The sequence below is a fragment of the Megalops cyprinoides genome, chromosome 23, assembly GCF_013368585.1.
Source record: "Megalops cyprinoides isolate fMegCyp1 chromosome 23, fMegCyp1.pri, whole genome shotgun sequence".
Classification (NCBI taxonomy): Eukaryota; Metazoa; Chordata; class Actinopteri; order Elopiformes; family Megalopidae; genus Megalops; species Megalops cyprinoides.
In genome coordinates, this window is record NC_050605.1 from 13039493 (window position 1) to 13060922 (window position 21430).

Below are 21430 nucleotides of genomic sequence, written 5' to 3' on the forward strand. Positions count from 1 at the left end.
TGCAGCTTGTGAACTGATGATGTTCCATCTTGCACATCATATTTTACTTATATTATTTTTACTGTAGCTGACTGCTGAAGTGGTATTACTCTTCTAGACCTTGCTGCTCATCAGGATCAGTTGTTCAAAGCAATCCAACAGCAGTCAAACATATTCACCAAGACTCTTTATCTGACTTTGAGAATGAGGCCGAGGAAATCCATAGTAAACCCTCTGTTTAGCATCTCTCTTCCTCTTCAAGCTTACGGTTTGGCTGCCTTGAGAATACAATGTATTGCTCTTACATTTCAGTGCAAATTTAATTAGAGTCTTGGTGAAACCCGCTGTTAATTGAATTTCATTTGTGTTTTTGTGTTTCTCCATGATTCACACAGCTCAGCTATCTTTTAGACATGATCATAATGTCTAAATGGATTCTCATGCAGACCACAGCCAGTACTTTGGATCGATAGCCCCCTGCGATGCTGGATGCTGGAACCTCATATTCCAGTCTCTCTGGCGTGGGGATAATGCACGTCTGTGCTGATGACTGCAAGCTCGTCCCGCCCGATGCTTTGATCGCTATCTGAAATGTGTCTCACACCTGATGGGTGCTGTGACCCTGGATGAATCTCGGCTGATTGCAGTGTGTGTCCCTCGCTGTCCCCTTGTCCTCGCAGCTGGCAGACCAGTGTGGATGTGCTGTGGGTTCGAGGCGCTGTCCTGACTGAGGAGAGAGGAGGGGCTTTTCTTCACATACCTGTCAGCCATGGAGAGGGAGAGGAAGTGCATTATACGCGGTGGAGCTCTGCTTGTTCTCTTCCTGGGTCACGCGGTCCGAGCGCTGGAAGTGCCTCTCGATCGTAAGTACAAACAGGAAGTCCTTATTGGAGGTATTTGTGATCTTTGGTATACAGTGGAGGGGCTCATAACACTAACACCACTGGGCATGGGCATCAAACTATATAAGTTTTGCCTGGAGCAAAAGACTAATGGACTTTTATGAATAAAATTTTCATTCAACAAACTTTATGTACAGAAAGTGATTTGATTATATGTTGACTACCTGGTTGGTTTACAGCAACCACACACACCTCAGATACTGTATGTACACTGGGGAAACTGACCAGCAGCACATATTTGAACACACTCTGCATTTAACTGCATTATGTAACCAAAAAAATGAACTGGGGTAGCAGTTATAAACTTTCCATCATGGCATAAGGATTTTAGTGCAAAGTCTCAGGAAGAGGATGGTCTGGAGCCAGCATCTAATGACAAATCCAGTTCTAATCTACCACTCATATTGCCAATGGTGTCCCGCATTACTCATAGGTTCAGCTGGGATTACACACAAAAGTATTCTCTGAAAAATGTTTTCCAGGAGCACTAAAGCTCCTCTTTCAATCTCATAAGCAAGCACCACATGCATAGTGGTTTGAGGCCTGAAGCCCGTGCCTGTAAACCTACTGTAACAGGCAGCAATATCTCCTCTCTCTACCATGCTGAAGAAAGCATCTCACCACTTCTGTATTCCCAGAGGGATATCTGGTCCAGGCCTAAAATGCAGTAATATAATCAGGGTAGGCTTGTCCGTGTGCATACCCCAAGGTGTCAGAGCATAAGAACATGCTGATCTGACAGAAACTCTACTGCTGACTCAAAACCCTTGTGCACAGTTTTGCCAGGTCACATAATATCGACTCTGAAGAGCTATAGTAAGCTGTAGTTTTTTGCATTAAACCACCAAAACTAGAACTGCATATTTTCACTATACATCTATATGGGTCTCAGCTATTGTGTTGGTCTTCCCATTGTGCAACATTACTGCACACCTCAAACAACTGAAAACTTTTTGATTTAGTGTGCTCTCTATCTCTTTTCTCTATGTATAATGGACTGTATCCTCAACAATGGGTATGAATAGGGGGTTTATACACCTAGCAGACATTGTAAACTCTTTGCACGATTGCCTTGGCGTAAGTTTCATAATAATATTACATTCCATGGGGTTGGAAATCCCATGTTATGGGAGTTATGGGAGTTAAAAATGTATGAAAATAATAACTAAAGGCCACTCAGTCTCAACCGTGCTTCGATGTCTTAATGTCTGTGGCTCATCTCATTCTTCGATGATCATGAATTGCAGCAGAGTAAGTACAAAGTGATGGTGGCATCTTTTAAACGAGTTATACTTTATGTGTAGCAGCTGTATCCATTGGTAGTAAATATCTTAGTATGCATCTGTCTGTTAATGTAAAAATTAAAAGTCCCTAATACGAAGTGCCTTGAACAGCCACAGCACTCCCCTGGAACTGAGCCTGCAACCTCCTGGTCAAAAACTCCCTTTCTTAACTGCTAACCTGCTATTGCACTCATTTAAAGGGGAAGGGTGAGGCGTGCATGGAAGCTGTGTTCTCATCATTAATGTCTGGTTTTCTTTACTGTGTCTGTTGTGTCTATGCCAAATCTTTGCGGGAAAAAGCTAAAGTTCTGGAAGGATGTAAGTTGGTTCATGCCTGCTATGGATCTGCTGTGGTTTGAAAAGCGCCTGCACCTTCTTTGCTTTTGGTCATTTTGCCTGTGTAGTTTTGTACTGATTTTTCTGTGTGGAAGAGAGTGATCATATATTGGCCTTCATCATGTTTTTAATTTTCTCATCTGTGTGTTTGTTTAACTGGAGCAATTCCTTAAATAGCTAAAATGCTATTGCTTTTCATATTTTGCTGTTATTATCATACACAATGTGATAGATTTAGAAAAAAATAATGGCAGTGTACAGAGTATCATATTTTTGCAAATTGTTTTCAATTTGCTGTTATTTCGTGATGGTTATCCATCGCATTGCATGGAAGTCTGCTGTTGTTAAATGTGTTGTTAAAGCTATCTGTAGTAGTGCTTGTGCATGAGCTCCTGTTGCACTTTGGTGTGGATTATATTGATCTGCTGTGTTGAGCGCATTCAGTCCTCTGTGAAAGCATCTCTAATGCGCCTCTCTCGTACCCAGTGCCGCAGCCGCCAACCATAACTCACGAGTCTCCCAAGGATTACATCGTGGACCCGCGAGAGAACATCGTCATCCACTGCGAGGCCAAAGGGAAGCCCCATCCCAGGTGCGGACATGCCTGACCCTGCTCAGTCTACAGGGTCCAGGGTGGTGTCCCAATCCACTATGACTTCCCCTGGCCCTTCATCACTGGCTTCTCTAGGCATTTGCTCTTGCTTTGGGAGTCCAGCCTTGGCATCTAAAGGGCTGTCCCAATCCTGTATGCTATAGCTACATATAGATATGCACTTGAAATTCGTCTGTAGAGTGGATGGATCTATTTGATGTGATTAGCTGAATCTGTCTAGTTTACCAGTAAACACAAAACCTTTATTGCTGATTACATTGCTCATTTCTGAAGCATAAGCAACTAGTGTGCTATAATGTGCTATTACCACATTTTATGTAAAAAACAATGAACCTGTGTAAAACCTACACTATATCATAAAACGTTTGCAGACATGAAACAATACATTTCCCTATAAATGGCTGTAGAACACAGTAATGTCATATTCATGGAGGCGTTCTTTACATTTAATCTTATGAATTTACATTTAATGTGTTACCCCTACCGCTGTATAATCTGTTTAATGTGATATCCTGTATGAATGGGAAGACATGATGTAATTTTGCTTATACATTAAGAAGATGACGTATTTACTTGCTTGCTGATAGAAAACATCGTAGAGATGGAAGTACGTGCTAATGTTTCCATTACATACACAGCTTTTCATGGACCAGAAATGGGACACACTTTGACATAGACAAGGACCCTAAAGTGATGATGAAGCCCAACTCTGGCACCCTGGTCATAGACATCAGCATGGAGAAGGCCGAGGCGTACGAGGGGGTCTACCAGTGCACGGCCAGGAACGAGCACGGGGCGGCCGTGTCCAACAACATCGTCATCCGCCAGTCCAGTAAGAGCTCTCTCTGCCTCCGTGTCCCCACTGCATGCTGTGTCCCCTCCAGCACAGTCACGTTCACCTGTACGTGGCTCACCTGGATCTGCGATTCCACCCTTTGTCTCCGTTCTCCTTTCTTTGAAAAATGTGGTCATTCATCACTCATCAAGTCCTTATGTCTGGAAGGTAAAAGGAATGTGGCTGCATGAGAAAAATGCACAGAAATTGCCAGTGCTCTTCCCTTGATCTGTCTTCCATCGTTTTTGCCCGTGAGGCTGTTGATTGGAATTCAAGTACGGTAGTGCACATTCCCGTTACATTCCACCCAGGTTTTTTCCAAACGCCTTCTCCCCGTAACACCTCTTTCATCATCTGCTGTGTAAAAGACTTTTATGTGGGTGATTTATTTATGTGCGACGGACTTTTATAACCTTACCGTTTCTTTCTGCCTCTCAGGGTCCCCCTTGTGGGCGAAGGAGAGAAATGAGCCCATCGTCGTGCAGGAGGGAGTGCCCCTACTTCTGCAGTGTCGGCCGCCCGCTGGACTCCCTCCTCCAATCATATTCTGGATGGATAACAGTATGTTGCAGCTGGAAGCATAGCTCTCAAGAGTGGGCAGTCACTGTGCAGTATGGGATATCTGCATCTATACTCCTGCACCAATGTAACAAAGTGCTTTCAGTGTATTATTGTCACTTTATATGTTAAATTATGTATTGAATCAATTGAGCTTTGATTTAGTTTCATAAATTTGAGTCATATTTGCCTGTATGGATAACTGATTAATAGCAAATGAATTGCGTGGGTGCCACACTATGGTGGTTCACTGCAACGCAGCATGAGAAAAGGAGAAAGGCACCATATAAGTAATAAAAAATAAGCCAAAATACTTTAATAATGTATCATTATTATGGTATTCTGATTAGTAATATTCGGAGTTCATGTAAAAAGTAAAATTACAGATTCAGTTGAACTTTTTCCCTCCCCTGTCTTCAGAGTGCTGTAATTATGGCGTTAGAGAGTTGACCTCATTTTTTCCCTCGTCTTGCTGGCTTGCCTCTCAAAGGGGATTTCCCCTGCGTCTCTTCCCTCAGATTTTCAGAGGCTGCCCCAGAGCAGCCGCGTCTCCCAGGCCTTGAACGGGGACCTCTATTTCTCCAACGTGCTCACGGAGGATACCCGCAACGACTACATCTGCTACGCAAGGTTCCCCCACACTCAGACCATACAGCAGAAACAGCCCATTACTGTCAAGGTCTTGGACAGTAAGTCCCTTTCTTCTGCGCCTGTGCGCAACGCTGACTTGTCAGATTGTAAGGAGAGGACATTTATTTTTTTGATCTTATGCAGTGCTGCGTCAACAATGGCGGGAAAGAAAGGATGCATTGTTTAGGATTTTCTAATGGGCGTCTGTGGGTTGCTGAACAAGCATTGCACAATGCAATTACAATTCACTTTTGGAAGCATTCGGCTTCCTTGCTCCATACTCTGTATATTAATGGGCAGCAGTTCTGCTGGTTAGGCAAAACTTCATGACCCCTGTGTATTGGTCAAAGGCATGAACAAAACTCATTGGCCTTTCAGTGTGTGCATTTTAGTTTGATACATATTTTTGTTTATGTTATGTGTACTTTCAGTTGTTGCATGAGCATAGATATGTTCATCTTGTAGCATGTTTATGATTTTTTTTGTTGTGTTACAGTGGATGCAATCAATGAGACAATGGCAGCTTTATTGAATGACACTGATTTTTTTGGTGGTGAGTGCTGGTGCCCCCTAGTGAAAGCCGCCTAACATAACAATGCTACAGTGACCGCTAACATTAACCCCTAACCCTAATGTTGCCTCATCTTTGAACAGCACCAATAACATTTTCTAATGGACTATGCTATACCTTCTCTGTTTTAATCACACTTTTTAGCAAAAGTACTAAAGATTTAACATTTCATGGTAGTGCCTAGTTTACCTTAATTTTTAACATGAAATCCAAATGTATGTATGAAAAAAGGACATTCACTTGTGAAATATTTGATTCGCTCTTCGCTTCTGTGATAACAATAAATCTGATAGGTAAAACCTAATGATGTAAAACAGAGCAAATCAGACCAACATAACAATCCTGTGAATGTTTCTTTTTTCATAATTGCAAAGAAGATGTCCTTTGCAAAACTGTTTATGTAGCCCTTACTAACTTAGAGATTGTCTTTTCTTTAGCTGAATGAATATATGTGTTAACCACAGCTCAAATGGTTTGAACATTGATGCTTTGATGAGGTGCTTGTGAGTCAGTCTCCTGCATTGTGGTTCATTCCCCCAGATCCTTCTGTTCGCTTCCCAGCTCGAGAAACTGGAAAGAGATGTAGAAGGATAAAGAACCACAATCTGTGATCTCTCTGTTCTCCATTCACTTATCCGTTGTTAATCCCACCCAATTGTCCCAACATTCATTTCATCTCTGTGCATTGCTCATTGTTTTTGAAGTACTCCACTCCATTTTTTTATATGATTTGATACCATTTGGTTATGTACAAAGAGTAAACGTGTGTGTTTGAAACGTGTGTGTTTCCTGTCAGGAGTCTGTGGGTAAGGTCTTAAGTGTGGTGAAGCCAGACAAAGGCTGCAGATTTGCCACAAGTCACTATATCTGTGACTCTGATGTTGATTGCAGACATAGGGTTGATAGATGCCTTTCCTATCAGTTTTCATGTTCTTTACTGATTTCTTTGTTTATGCCTTAAAAAGAAGAAGGTAAATAAGTGAAGAAGTAACTATCAGTACTACCTTTGAGTTTAAGGGCTATGATTATCACAACATTAATGGTAATAAGCATTAAAAAAGAGTAATCAGTGGTTATTCAATTACATTAACAACTTGAGAAATCAATGAAGAACAATCAAGAGGAGAACAGAATTATAAAAAATGAGAACGTCAGGATAGAAGAATCCAGACAGTGTTGTCGCTGTTGATTATCGACTGGGAGGTGCTTGATTTTGTAAAGTTGACTGTTAATCTTTCACCCCTCCCCCCCAAAAAAAATCCTTTATTTTGTGTGGCATTCAGGATAGTGTTTATAATGTTATTGTTGCATTAGGTAATCATCACGAACCATGGTGACCCAGGTATGGTGAGGCTATGCTGTTTGTCGGGAATTCTTGGTCTTGGATCTCTGGTACTGGAAGGTGAAACAAACATAAGAGATCTGTTTCTGTTTTGACAGTATCTCCTGCATTTCTCATATCAGACAGCCCTGCGGGAGAGCGCCGCCCAACAGTCGTGGTCCCGCCTGGATCCAGCAGCACCAAGATGGTCCTGAGAGGGGAGACTCTCGAGCTGGAGTGCATTGCTGAAGGCCTGTGAGTGTTTGTGTGGAGCCGAACTCATGCGCTGAGCATGCGTCTGTGTCTGTGTCCACAATGCCTGTCAAGCATTGCCGTTTGTATCCGCTGCTCTGTTCACACAAAAGGCCAACGCCAGAGATCTCCTGGGGCAAAGTGAGTGGAGAGCTGCCCAGCGGTAGGACCTCCTTTCACAGCTTCCAGAAGACCCTCAAGGTCGCAGAGGTCACCGAGGCGGACGCAGGGGACTACAAATGCACAGCCAAGAACAGCCTGGGCACCGTTGACCACGTCATCACCGTCATCGTCAAAGGTCTGTTAAGCTGTCTGTAACGCGGTGCCGTTCCCCCAGACTTTTGCCTGTTTTTCCTGCATTGATTTTTAAAGAGCGTCCGGACAGCTTTGCTTTCTGGTAATGGATTGTGTCTCTGTAACATAGCTGCTCCATACTGGATAAGATCCCCCAGGAATCTTATTCTGGCCCCCAAAGAGAGGGGTGAGCTCTCCTGCAAGGCAAATGGCGACCCCAAGCCCACGATCACATGGTCCATGAATGGCATCCCGATTGAGAGTAAGTAGCACTACGCCTGTGATTGCATCATGTCTGTCAGATTTAAGCATGAATGTCACAATGCGAGGGAAGATTAAAAAAAATGAATATATCTAGACTGTGATCCCTTAATAGATACGCCCAAAGACCTCAACAGGAAGGTGGAAGATGACACCATCGTCTTCACCAACGTTCAGACTGGATCCAGCGCGGTTTATCAGTGCAATGCTTCCAATGAATATGGCTATCTGCTGGCTAATGCCTTTGTCAATGTGCTTGGTGAGTCGCTCGACCTTAATATTATGTATTTAGTTTTTGCTATAGGACATTTAAAATGCTGTTGAGTGTATATTCTTCTGTGTATTGTACAGCATGATTAGTGGTGATTGATATGAGTCATGTTTTTGAGACAGTACTTTGAGAACGTTGAAAGCGATGGAAGGTCCTATATAAATGCAACCTATTATCATTATTATCATTATGGCCAAGTAGACATATCGGTTGTTCCAATTTGAGAAACTGTGTATGAGCATTTTAGGTTAATGTGAAAGTGATAACATCATTTCAGGATTTTTTCAAAAGTCAAGACATGACTATATATATCACAGCCTTGGGCAGGCTGTTAGTCCAGTGTAGTTCACTCCATTGAATTAAAACACCAACACTGTCTGTCTTGCTGTAGCTGAACCACCAAGGGTCTTGACACCACCTAACAAACTCTACCAGGTCATCAGAAACAATCCTGCCTTACTTGACTGTGCCTCTTTTGGGTCCCCAATACCAAACATCACGTGGTAAGTTGTAATGTGTCTGTTATGGTATGAAGCAATTGTGCTGTTGCCGTGACAGCCATTGTCACCTTCAGTTAGAGTTTTTTTCACAGGGAAAAGTGTGGGTGTTAAATTTCCCTTTTACACAATGGTTGATTTTTATCTCTTACTGGCTTACTGGTTTCTGGCTACTTGCTATCATTAACAAGGGAATGATTTACATTTTAAATCAATGAAAACGCTGCAGCTGTGATAATAGTTTCAAGATGTTTTTCAGGAGAACTGGCTATTTGTGATCCTCCATACAGCACAGGAGAATGTAGCTGTGATGTATTCGCCCTCTGCCAGTGCTCATGTGACTGCTTCTCCATCAGTGATTCCTGTGTGCTTCTGTCCTGAAGGTTCAGGGACAGCCAGACCCTCGTGGATGGGGACTCTTACATCTTGCATGAGAATGGCACCCTGGAGATACATATGGCTCAAACCCAGGACAGTGGCAGGTACACCTGCATAGCCCTGAACACTCTGGGCAGCAAAGAGAACCACGTGTTACTGGAGGTCAAAGGTGAGTGTCAAAAACCAGTGTCATCTGTATTAAGTTCACCATGTTGAGTTGTGCAAATCTGGAAAAATCTGGATACCTTAGGTATTTACTCACAAAAGCATAAATATAATTTCTCTAGCTATTTTTTAACTGTATATTTTCAAACTTATTGCAAATCAGATCATGTAAAGTTATACAGTATTCCTAACATGGAATATTCTTTACTTACAAAGATAACTGAACCTGTTTTTCTTTTTGTTTACTTGATGTCTCATTTTACATGTTCTCAGAATACTTTATGGGTTGGGCCTGAGCTGACTTTTGTGAGGATGAATCAGAACTGTGTTACCTGACTTCAACTCTCCTCACCTCAGAGCCCACCAGGATTCTGAAGCAGCTGGATTACAAGGTCGTCCAGAGGAACAGTGACGCGGTTTTTGAGTGCAGGGTGACACATGACCCCTCTTTGATCCCCACAGTGACCTGGCTAAAGGACAGCGGGGAGCTACCGGATGACGAGAGGTTATGTCTAATCATGATCATTTGTGTGGACTGTTTTAGACTGTAATTTCTTTACTATATTAGAGTAGACATGTTATGTGGGCCTGTTGATCACCTAACAGTACATAACAATACGTTTCCCTCATCTGACCAGCTTTGCTATATCAAGCAGGCATATTTTTCCCTTGGCAGTAAGTCAAGTGGTCCACAGTTCTTTGCTAATTAGGTTGAGAACTGCACTGTCTCGTTTTGTTGATTCTCATTATGGTTGATTATGACAGTGGTTTGATGTCATCTGAATTATTTTATGTTGTTATATAATGTACATCGCTATGAAGACCACATCATTGATTTATTGTGAAAGCTTTGAGCTAACGCATGCTATTCCCAGCCCGTGCGTGGATAAAACAACTGAAGATGCAGTCATTCTTCAGACAGCTACCTCAAGTTTAATTAGCAGTAGTAGATAAGTGATGTGAATTTGCTGGACTTCTGCTTGCAGATTTGTGGTGGACTCTGACAGTCTGACTATCAATGGCGTGACAGAGAGCGATGAGGGTAATTACACCTGTATCATGAACACCACGCTGGACCAGGACTCCGCCAGCGCTGTGCTGACTGTCGTCGGTATGCTTGTCCAGTATTCACTCGTTCACTCTCAATGCAGACTCTCCAGTCTTCCAGCTCTCTGCTTGTCTGTATTTCTCTTCTACTGAAAGGCAGTTGCTAAATCTCTTCAAGTCTTTCTTAAAATGCATTTCAGTGTTTTTATTTATTTTTACTATGTTGCTTCAAATCTTTAAACCTTTCTGCTTAATATGTGACATATGTTCTTATAGTCTATTAATAATGTGTTCACTTGGCTAAAATATAGCCATTTTGATACCACATTTGAGAACGGATGTTTGGAGATTCCAATAATTTAAACATGTAAAACTAATAATATATTATATATGGTAAGACTGTCTTATGCCTTATGGCTGATACTGATTGAGGAACTACTTGCTGTCCTCTCTTGAGAGTTAGGCTCTACTTTTGCGTTACTAACCACCAACTCCTACCTTACTCCCGCGCTTCTGCTGTCAGAGGCAACCCCAACTCCAGCTATCGTCTACGGTAAACCTCCAGCATATGGTCTACCAGTCCTCTAAGCATTCATCACTCTCTCCGTTCCCCCTTTGACTGTGTTTTTGGAGCTGTTCCTGTTCTTTTATCCTTTCTAAGCATGCTGTGCTCTGGCCATGGTAGCTTCATCTGCTATGTATGTGACGTCACCAGCGCAATGAGGGACCGGTGGGCGGTGGCCTCCATGACATCCCACGCGCCGTCCGTGCTTTGAACCTCCACAGCTTTATTTATTAACTTTTGATTTCTGCCTCTGTGTCCGCTCTGTGTTAGCCTGTGGTTGCCTGGGGTCATTTGATTCAGTTTACACGTTTTAGCTCGTGTGCCGGTGTCATATTGTGATTTTGCAGGTCACGCAAATTATTTTGTATAATGTGAGTCTTCATGCTACAACCCAAATGCAAGGGCTGTTTACTGAGGTATTGTGGACTAAAATATTGATGTTGCACATAAACTTGTGCACTACATAACATGCTCAAAGAATCAATGAAAGAATTCTTATATTTCTCCTCAGAGACTAAACAAAGGACTGTGGTTCATACCCAAGGTGATATGAAGCCAAAGTCTTTGTGCAGTGCAGTACGCATGACACTGGTAGAAGCATTTAACATTTGTTTACCATTTTAGATAAGAAAAGTTAGAAAAGTTACTGGAAAGTCACAATGAAAGAAATTGTATCACTTTCCTGGCTTGAGTTGACTTCCATTTGTGCAGGACTGGCAGAGACACATCAGGGCACCTTTGAAATATGATTTTTCATCCATTTCATTAGAAAAACATGCATGCACATATGTCATCATAGCATAGAAAACATGAACATCAACCAGGCTGCTTTCATTCTGTAATATGAAGCAAGTGTATTGCAGTGCATTGTATTTTTTCAAATAACAAACACAGTAATTAGTTCTGTCAGTTGCAAAACAGAGCATACAAAATTAGTGTTTACCTTTATTTTAAATTAGTTAGAAATTCATTGTAGGGGCTGGGAGTACATTAAATATTATATTGAATATGCCAGTTTTATTTTTTGTTCATACTGATGAGATCCATGAAGTTTATTGTCTGACCGTGAGAGTTTCAGAAGAATGCATGACATGAAAAATGGCTTTCATGCATCGGAGCTGCTCTGAGAATGCACACACATCTCTAGCAATTTTTGCTGTGCTAAAATCACCTTCTCTTTCAGAACAACCCGATCATCCCACTGACCTGGAGCTGACTGACCAGCAGGCGAGGAGTGTCCAGCTAACCTGGATACCTGGAGATGAGCACAACAGCCCTATTCAGAGTATGTATCCTCTGCATTAAATTACATTACATGACTGCCATTTAGCAGATACTCCAGAATGATTTACATAGGTTACAATTTTTATGTGTTTTCCATTTATACTGCTGGATATTTATGGAGGCAATTCTGGGTTAAGTACCTTGCCCAAGGGTACAGCAGCAGTGCCCCAGTGAACCAGCAAATGTTCGGTTACAAGACCTGCTCCTTACCACTATGCTACACTGCAACCCCTGTAAGCAGCCTTGTTCAGAGACAAGTATGTATCTAACAGCAGCCCTGGTCAGAGGTTGTATTGTCAGCAGTCCTGTTCAGAGGATAGCATGCGTCTAACAGCAGACCTGTTCAGAGTTTTGAAAGCAGAACAGATCCAACACAATCCACACTCTGTCTCCTTTACTCTCCATGCTCTCATGACATTCTTGTCTTTCCTTGTTTCTCATTTCTGTCCAGAGTTTGTCATTCAGTATGAGGATTCCCTTCACCAGCCTGGCGTCTGGCACAATCTGACCGAGGTCCCAGGCACCAAGACCACCGCTCACCTCAAGCTATCGCCTTACGTCTACTACACTTTCAGAGTGCAGGCAGTCAACGACGTGGGCTTCAGTCAACCCAGCCCCCCGTCCCAACAGTACAGAACAGAACCGGCAGGTAAAGACCTCTTCTAGCCTGTATAAATGCAGAATCTGGAATGTGTTTGGAATTGCAGGGTCCAATGTGGACTCTCTTTTTTTCAGCTCCTGAAGAAAACCCATCTGGCGTGGAAGCCACTGGAAATAAACATGACAATCTAGTGATATCATGGACGGTAAGCAAAGCTGTGGCATTTACAGTATGTTTCATCAGTGAATTAGCTCTTTGAAAGCCTCCAATGGAATAACGGTCAGTAAATGACCCTCTTTTTATGTCCATATGGAGGCTTCAGGTTCAAAGTCCTAGTGGGGCACAGAGGTTGTATCAGTGAGCACAGTACTAAACTTGTCTCTGTTAATGTCCAGTTGTAACAAATGGATGGTGTGTAAAATATAAGAGTAAGTTGTTTAAGTAACATGAATTGCCTCAAAGCAAATAATGTAATATCGTAATTTACTTCTCTGCTTTAGCCATTGTCAGGCCTACAGTCCAACGGACCAGGGCTCCAGTACAAAGTGATGTGGAGGCAGAAGGACGTGGAAAGTGATTGGGATTCTGTGATGGTGACCAACGTCTCTAAGTTTGTGGTTTCGGGGACGCCCACCTTTGTTCCTTACGAGGTCAAGGTTCAGGCGGTGAATGAGTATGGGAATGCACCAGAGCCAGAAATTTTCCTGGGCCACTCAGGAGAAGACTGTGAGTCATGGCTTCATTTCACTATATGGGCAAAGACAGCATGTCTCATAGCAAAAACACACAGGCTGGTGTGTGTCTTACTGAAAAATATACTCACACAGGAGCATGTTGTCTTCTTGTAAAGTATTATAACTACAGAGGACAGTTTGTCTCGTGTTAAAGTACTATAATTACACAGGACAGGGCATGTACCTGAATGGTTTTTGCTGTTGGGTGTTGGCATACCTGTCTTTTCAACTATTCATCCGAATGGATTAATAGCTATAGTTTGGTTTTAATGTTATTTGATTTTATGATGTTTCTTTCCTCTTAACCCCTCTGCCACAGTGCCAACGGTTGCTCCTGAGAATGTTGAGGCCCATGTGCAGAATAGCACGTTAGTTGAAGTGCGCTGGGACCCTGTTCCTTCCAGCACTGTCCGGGGCCGACTCAAGGGGTACAAGGTACAGAGACAGCATGTGACTGCAGCCCCGAGTCAAGGGTTGGTGACAGACTTCACGGCGGGGGTGTGTACTCACGGAGAGTCTCTCTGACAGGTGCAATACTGGAAAGAGAAGAGTCTACACAAGCACCACCCACACCATGAGGAGCGGCAGGTCCTGACCTTCAGCGGGAACAAGACCCACGGCAAGCTGCCCGGCCTCCACCCTTACAGCCTCTACACCTTCAACGTCAGGGTGTTCAACAGGAAGGGGGAGGGTCCCCCCAGCCCTGACCAGGAATTCAGGACCCCTGAGGGAGGTGGGTGCAGCATCGGGAGTGTCGGCTGAGACCATGTACAAAATGTGTTGTGAAGGCTGCCTAGGTGGAAGCGTGAAAAAGTTCGCCATAGTTACACGTTGATAAAATGGCCAGTGACCAGCTGTTTGAAAGTGCTGTGCTTGGTGGTCGAGCTCATGTTATGCAGTACTTTACAAGGCAATATAAAGAGTGCATGTGTACTGATTCTCAAAAAAGACAACTAACTACAGGTAAGTATGTAAGATGTATGTTTTTAGAGGAATTAGGAATACAGATGTTTGATAACGATAAAATACTTTTGGCATTAGTTCAAGGGGCAACCATTTGTAAGTCAGTTTGCAAGTAAATAAGAGCAACAAATGACTAAATGTAAATGTTAATGTCCTTTTGATTCTTTCAGTCCCTGGTCGCCCTGCTTTCCTTAGGGTTGTGAATGTAAATCTGGACTCTTTGACCCTGGAGTGGGAACCTCCCGTTGAACACAATGGCCGTCTGACTGGCTACACGCTCAGATACCAGCCGAGTGAGTTTTTATTAAAGCATGCTGTTGTGTTAGTGTTTCAGTAATGCAAAAATTAGATTTGGTTGATTGAAAGCTAATACAATTTGATAATAGATCCTATTAGTAGATAATTTTAGTATGATTGATTGGAGATAAAATAAAAACAATGCTAGACAGTTATGCATGTAAATGCCATTGAGTAAGAAATTAAACATTTTGCTAAATCTCTTTACTCAAGTTAAAAAAAAATTCTCACTTCACATCTGCTCAATACAATAGAGTAAATTATTAGTAAATTATTATAGTAATTATTATTAGAGTTACAGTTACCTTGAATTGGGGTGGACTAGCTGCAGTTTCCCATTAGTTGACTCCGCCCTGTGTATGAAAATGAATTGTGGAAACCAGTACAGAGACCGAAGCATTTATCTCAGTATCTTTTCTGCTGGCCCTCAGCATGCAGAGAAAACATCTGTTATGTGCACATGCTTCTACTGCAGTGGAACCTGATGTAACCTGATGTAATGTCCTTGCCCTCTCCTTCCAGTTAACAACACCAATGAGCTCGGCCCTCTAGAAGAGATAGCTGTTCTGCCTAATGAAACCAGCTACACTCTGCTCAATCTCAAATACAGCACACGCTACAAGTTCTATTTCAGTGCAAACACAAGCAAAGGCTCAGGACCCGTGATAACAGAGGAGGCAGTCACAGTTATGGATGAGGGTAAGTTTGAACCATTCAGCACCACAATCCCAGTTCACCCTATACTTACTTATTTTAGAGATGTACTGTTCATTGTTGTTCTGTGTTACTTATGAAATCCTTTTGGCTAGTGTACAGTTTTAAAAGCCATTTTAGAATGCTGAGATTTATCTAGTGTGTTAGATGAGTGTTTTCAAAAAATGTGTTTTCAGTTTGAAGAAGTCATTTCAACTTGCTGGTTTGGTCCCATTCTCAGATGTGAAATAGTTGGATATTTGCTAATTCCAGGATGGAACCATAATGCCTCAGTCAAGAAATTTACCTAGCGTTACCTCTGCCACAGAATAGATCGTTTTCAAAAGGCTTTATGGCAACCTAATTTCTTGCCAGTTCTTGTCTGAACAAAGGACCACAGGAGGAGTTTTTTCACAGAATGTTTTAGAATTGTGAAAGTTGGAAGCACTATAACTTTCAGGAGTTTACATCTTTTGTCAAATGTATGGTTAGGAATGTCATTCTTAAATGGTTTTTGGTGGTTGTATTTGTGTTTAATGCATTTTCTGTCTTGTCTCATTCAGTCAGTAATTTTTATATGTTAGTTTATGTTTGTTACTCTTGTAGATTAGTAGTTTCATGTGGTTTTCAAATACACTGATATGGAGGGGTTTAATCTGAAAAAGCATACAGAAAATATAACACATATCACAGGGCATAAATTTATGGTGAGTATTGTTCATGAAGAGGGAAAGTGCATAAGTTGATAAATTTGATAGGTACTGTTCATTTCTAGTTTCTATGAGTTTCAGACAAACTGGTGGTATTATACTGACAGACTGAACCACTCCATTCTTTGTTACATGATCTTATAAGTCAATAGGTTTCTGGAAATATGAACTATAGTGGGAGCTAACCTCTGTTCAGTAGTTGAAAAACTAATACAGGTATATGGATGTTTGTCAGCTAATCTTCAGGACTGTTTTCCTAACCGGGTTGTCTTACCTGCAATGAATTCTGCCTCTGTAACTTAGGCCCACATTCAATCTAACTATAATGCTCTTTGACCTTAAAGTTTAATTCAGTTTTATAAAGGTGTGTGTGTTGGTTCTCACCCTTACTAAAGTAGGAATTTACATTGAAGAACCTTTTTATCAAGCAATAAAAGAAACTGAGGTGAGATCCTGTCCTGGGTTGAAACCAGCTCCATGGTAGTATAAGTGTCATACAATCCCCAGCATGCCTTTCACTGGAATTGAAAGAAGAGACTTAAACAATGTCTCTATACCTGCTGGGGACTAGAGGCAGAGATCAGCAATTTTGACAGGATCACTCTCCTTTCTAACTGAAGTGTTTTGAAATAACATTCCTGTAAAATATGTATGGAACAATTGGTCCCAGCTAGCCAAATAAACATGTATCATATTGTTAAAAATGCTGACTTGTTGCAGGAAGTCAGAACTTTGGTATCTATTCGCATCTCTGTGTACTAATGCTTTATGAATATAGTACACTTCCTGCATGCCAGATAAAGAGTAAGGTGAGGGACAGAATGAAGACCACTGTGTTGAGTTTAACTGCCCCCTTATGTACAAAAGGATGTTTCCAGTGAGACTCATTTGTCTCTGTATGTTTGAAAACAGGAAAATGCTTGTTTAAATGAATTGCACAGTGCATTGTGTGTAGAGCTGAATCTGACTGTCTATGATATTTTTAAAACATTTCATTTAAAACGACCCCTGAGTTTGTTTCATTTCCCTCAATTTAATCAACCTGGTTAGGAAAGTGGTACTGTTTTTGCAGTGAATTAGTCCTCTTATATTTACGTCATTGCCCTCTGTCTCTCTGTTCTTTTTCTCCAAAGTTCTTATGCGCCAGCCCGCAGTAGATGTGGGCAAAGGTAACATGGGGACCCACACAGAAATGTCTGCATGTCCTATCTGAGACCATGGCCTTTAGTTAAAGAGAACAGACCCTGGGGGGTTGAGATGGATTTGCATGCACCCCTCTCTGAAAGATTCCACTGGTCTTAGGCCACACAGCTGTGTACAGTGTTGTGCTGTGGGAGCGCAGAAGCCAACCATGAGTCTGAAGCAGAGATACAGCACAGCTGATTAGATGCAGCGCCGTTAAATGCTTTTGCTCGTACGCCTTCCATAACACAATCAACTCTGTGTATCTCCTTCAGTCAGTCATTTTCGATTTTTAAGCCGAGAGTTGCCTTAAGTTCAGACAGAAGAAAAGCGAACAATAATGTCAACGGTAATGAAAAACAGAGCTCAAATCGCCTCATCTTTTTTCCTCCATCACTACCGTTTCGTTGTTCTTAGCGCTCGCTAGCGAGGTAACTTGCATGACGCTGTAAGCACCGCATGCTGCCGTCTCTCTGCCTTACTTTGACTGTCTCACTGTGTGATGTCTTGCATTGTGTTTGTGTGCGCCGCCGTGTGGTGTATCTTATTCTTCTCCATGTTCTTTCAGGGCGCACAGAAGCCCCTCATCCAATCTCCCCTATCACACAGTCTCTGCGCCCCCCATCCCACAAGGGTACAGCTCTTCCCTAGCCTAGAGACTGCTCCTGTTTCAAATCTGTGCAAACCGTAGCAGACTTCAGTTCTTCCTCTGATGTAGAACTTTCATCTGTCGTTTTCCTGTGCTAATGAACAGCCTGAGATAGTTCCTGAACTTCATATGCAATTATCAATTAATTTGGAGAACATTGAAGGTGGTTCTATTTTTCTGCCGTTTTTTTGGTGGATTCTTCATCCAGGAGCATTCTAGTTAAGATAATGTAAAGCAGAGTGTGCATAGAAATTGGTTTCCCGAAATGTATAGATTTCATTTGATTATTACCATTTCTCCTTATCATTAATAATTGCATATCAAATTAATCTGTACATCTTAAGGATATATTTGATGTTTCTAGATTGAGTGCCCACTGTAGTACCCTTGCTTTGTTCTTAAGTTATCATAAAAAGGCACAGACTCTGCAATACCTACTTTTGCCTTAGGATCAGAAATATATCTCTTAGATTTATATTCCTGTCAATTTGATGAAGTGATTACCAATATTATATAGAGAATTTTTACTAACCTAGGGACCTGAACTGTTAGCTTCACAACTGTCTGTTCTCTCCCTATTTACTTAGTGCGGCCCGTTGGTCCGGCTTTTGGGAACGTTAGCTCGTCTGTGAGAGAGAATGGAGCTGTTATCAGTTGGGAGTACTGGGGACCAGATAAGAATGTTTTTGTTGAATACATTGTAGAAAACAGTAAGACATTATTTAACTCTCAATGTAACACAGCCTTTGTTTTTCAGTTCACCATATCCAACACAGTCACAGGTGACAAGAGACTACAACCTAGGCTCTTATTGGCCGTTGCAGGTGTATAACAAACAGCAGATGCAGAACATTGAATTAAAGATGTGGCATTATATTCGTTAGCAGTCTTGTGTTTGAATATCAGTGGACGTACAAAACTGAGAAAGCCTCATTGGTTAAATTGAACTGTCCCCATTGTTGTAGATGCTGTGCTTTTTGTAATGGTGGAAGTTGTACTGGCAGTACTTCAGTATGAATATGTAACTGAAAAATGAAGAGCACATGTGATGTCTTGCCACAAGAGGAAAACGTTTAAGTCATTGAAGCTTGATTAGTACTGTTCTGCATGGTTATATTGACCTGTTTACAAACACCTACAAACTGTGTTGTGCTCTCACACCTACTGTTCATGCAAAAAAATCCCATTATATCCAAAAAACATTGTTCAGTGTTGAAATTGACATTGTCAGTCGTAGTTTTACTAGTTATGTAGTACTGCAGTAGCCGTAGTGGGTTATGTTTCTCATAATATCTGTGATTTAAATTTAATTTGAATTTCTGTTGATTGGTACATTTTCAGTCTTTGTCTCTTCTGAAATGAGTATGCTGTCTTAGAAAACAAAGTTTGAAAGCTTTTCAATAGAGAACATCGCCTTGATTGAATTTACTAGACTGGTATTTAAAAAACTGCACTTTGTTTTGAACACAGTGCTATGAAAAAATCTGTAACTACTGCATATTTTTATACATTTACTTTCTCAATGTACTGTAGTAAAAGCTGGATTCACATTGTAGCCATTGCAGAAGTTGCATCTGCTTACATTCCACAATCAGTTATGTAGGCTTAGACCCAGCCTAAGTGTAAATGTCCAGCATAGATTTCAGAAATTATTAATGATTCATTTCTAGAAAAGACAAAAAATCAGAAATGCATGACCACCCCGGCCTAGTCATCTCAACCATATGTGATTTCCTTTTTTTATAACTAATGTTTTTTAAATTGACTCTCTTCCCTAAACCTCTTCTAGGTAAAGAAGATTGGAAAAAAGAGTTTGTTAATGGCTCTCAGACCTATCAGATTAAAGGCTTAAAGCCGGGGACATCGTACAAAGTACGAGTCGTTGCTAAAGATCAGTCTGATGAGACCGTTCACAGTACAGAGGAGTTGTTGATAACTGTCCCAGGTGAGGCAGTGCACTGCAACCTCAGATCTGCCTCATGTCAGTGAGGAGTAGAGTGCCATAGTCAGTGTTGCGTGGGTTGTGTTGTACCAGAGCTCCTCTCTACTGGAGAGAACTCTGTTATTTTGTGTGGCATGTCTGTGATGCGGTCTAGTATCAAGTTTTATGTTCGTGTCGCTGGAATGGAGATGTAGAAGCATGTCCTGAACTTGACCAAAGCAGACTTGTCTTCTTTTTTTCTGCATGATATCATTATGACAGTGATTTGTTGACTCATATTCTACACCCTCGCCTGTGTTTTTGTTTTGTTTTATGTTCTTTTTTGGTATTGGTATTGAAAAATGCGTCGGATATCAAGTAGGTTATTGAAAATAGTTTTTTGTGGATGGCTGTTGCGTAGTGCATAGGAGTTGCGCATTGTTACATCGATGTTGATGTTCTTAATTTGGTGTCTGTGTGTGTGTGTGTGTATGTGTGTGTGTATGTGTGTGTGTGTATGGGTGTCTGTGTGTGTGTGTGTGTGTATGGGTGTGTGCATACTTGTGGTTATGCATGCTTGTTTCTTTTGTTTTTATTCCATGGATTTTCTTTCACAGTAGTGTTTTGAGCATGGTCAGAACTCATATGCAGCCAGATATTTATATTTAAGAATAGATTGCATGTGAGAATTTTAATTAATGGTCACAGCAATCTTTAGACCTGTGGCTCTCCATACCTCTATGTATCAAAGCTCTGTTTGTGTGCATGAACTTTTGCGTGCTACCAATACAGTAGACCCATGTAGTCTTAAACTTTGACCTAGTGTTTCCACTTCTGCTAAAAATTAAAAAAAGAATCCCCTTGTGGCTTGTTTAAGGATATATATGTTTTTATCAATACTATTTTCCTGTAGCCCATGTGTTTGTTTCCCATGGCCTCTTCCCTGTGTGTAGAAGCGTAGCCATATTGTCAATAACAACCACCTGATGTGAATGTTTACAGCAATGCATTCCTCAGCACATCTCCCTGTCTCTCTGTCTCTCTCTCTCTCTCTCTCTCGCTCTCTCTCTCTGTTTCCCTTGGGTCCTCGTGTGTAGCCATTGCGAGTCGGCAGGTGGACATCGCCACCCAGGGCTGGTTCATTGGCCTGATGTGTGCCATCGCTCTCCTCATCCTGGTGCTGCTGATCATCTGCTTCATCAAGAGGAACAAAGGGGGCAAGTACCCTGGTGGGTGATACTCACAGAGCCTAGTGCCTTTACACTTCCCGAGCACAATGGCTTGGGTCCTCCTTTATTTTCTCAGTTAACACCCTGATTGACTCTCTTGAGTCTATACAGCACATATTTCTTGCATAATGTTGATTTATAGAGCTGGGTATTTGCTGAAACTAATCAAGTTAGGTTGCTGGTTCGATTCCCCACTGGGGCACTGCAGCTGTACCTCTAGGCAAGGTACTTGTATGTATTCAGCTATATAAATGGATAACATGTAAAAACTGTACTCTGTAAGTCGATCTGGATATGCCGATAATGTAATGGAAAGTAATGTAACACAAGGACACAAATCTGCATAACTGGAGCTCAATTTTCCACCCACTCCTGGAGCTTACCTGCCCCCTGCGGTGGTGAGCTCATA

At 41.7% G+C, this 21430-nt stretch overlaps 1 protein-coding gene across 17 annotated transcripts in view; it reads left to right on the forward strand.

Moving 5' to 3' along the window:
• Positions 1-21430, forward strand: part of nrcama (neuronal cell adhesion molecule a) — a 67043-nt gene that overhangs the window by 40243 nt on the left and 5370 nt on the right. For 3 of the 17 annotated variants that reach the window (XM_036518164.1, XM_036518166.1, XM_036518165.1), the window contains 29 exons: positions 660-842; positions 2465-2482; positions 2987-3092; positions 3752-3945; positions 4387-4509; positions 5025-5195; positions 5633-5689; positions 7172-7283; positions 7394-7578; positions 7705-7836; positions 7951-8094; positions 8498-8609; positions 8987-9150; positions 9504-9651; positions 10133-10257; positions 10717-10746; positions 11942-12043; positions 12494-12691; positions 12778-12848; positions 13144-13369; positions 13697-13812; positions 13906-14110; positions 14511-14633; positions 15160-15336; positions 17174-17209; positions 17791-17856; positions 18459-18581; positions 19661-19816; positions 20890-21021. In XM_036518164.1, the coding sequence (XP_036374057.1) occupies positions 749-842; positions 2465-2482; positions 2987-3092; positions 3752-3945; positions 4387-4509; positions 5025-5195; positions 5633-5689; positions 7172-7283; positions 7394-7578; positions 7705-7836; positions 7951-8094; positions 8498-8609; positions 8987-9150; positions 9504-9651; positions 10133-10257; positions 10717-10746; positions 11942-12043; positions 12494-12691; positions 12778-12848; positions 13144-13369; positions 13697-13812; positions 13906-14110; positions 14511-14633; positions 15160-15336; positions 17174-17209; positions 17791-17856; positions 18459-18581; positions 19661-19816; positions 20890-21021 (3646 nt within the window). In that variant the 5' untranslated portion in view covers positions 660-748. The remainder of the gene's footprint in view (positions 1-659; positions 843-2464; positions 2483-2986; positions 3093-3751; positions 3946-4386; positions 4510-5024; positions 5196-5632; positions 5690-7171; positions 7284-7393; positions 7579-7704; positions 7837-7950; positions 8095-8497; positions 8610-8986; positions 9151-9503; positions 9652-10132; positions 10258-10716; positions 10747-11941; positions 12044-12493; positions 12692-12777; positions 12849-13143; positions 13370-13696; positions 13813-13905; positions 14111-14510; positions 14634-15159; positions 15337-17173; positions 17210-17790; positions 17857-18458; positions 18582-19660; positions 19817-20889; positions 21022-21430) is intronic. The other 14 variants (XM_036518171.1, XM_036518169.1, XM_036518168.1 and 11 more) reach the window with 14 other exon arrangements.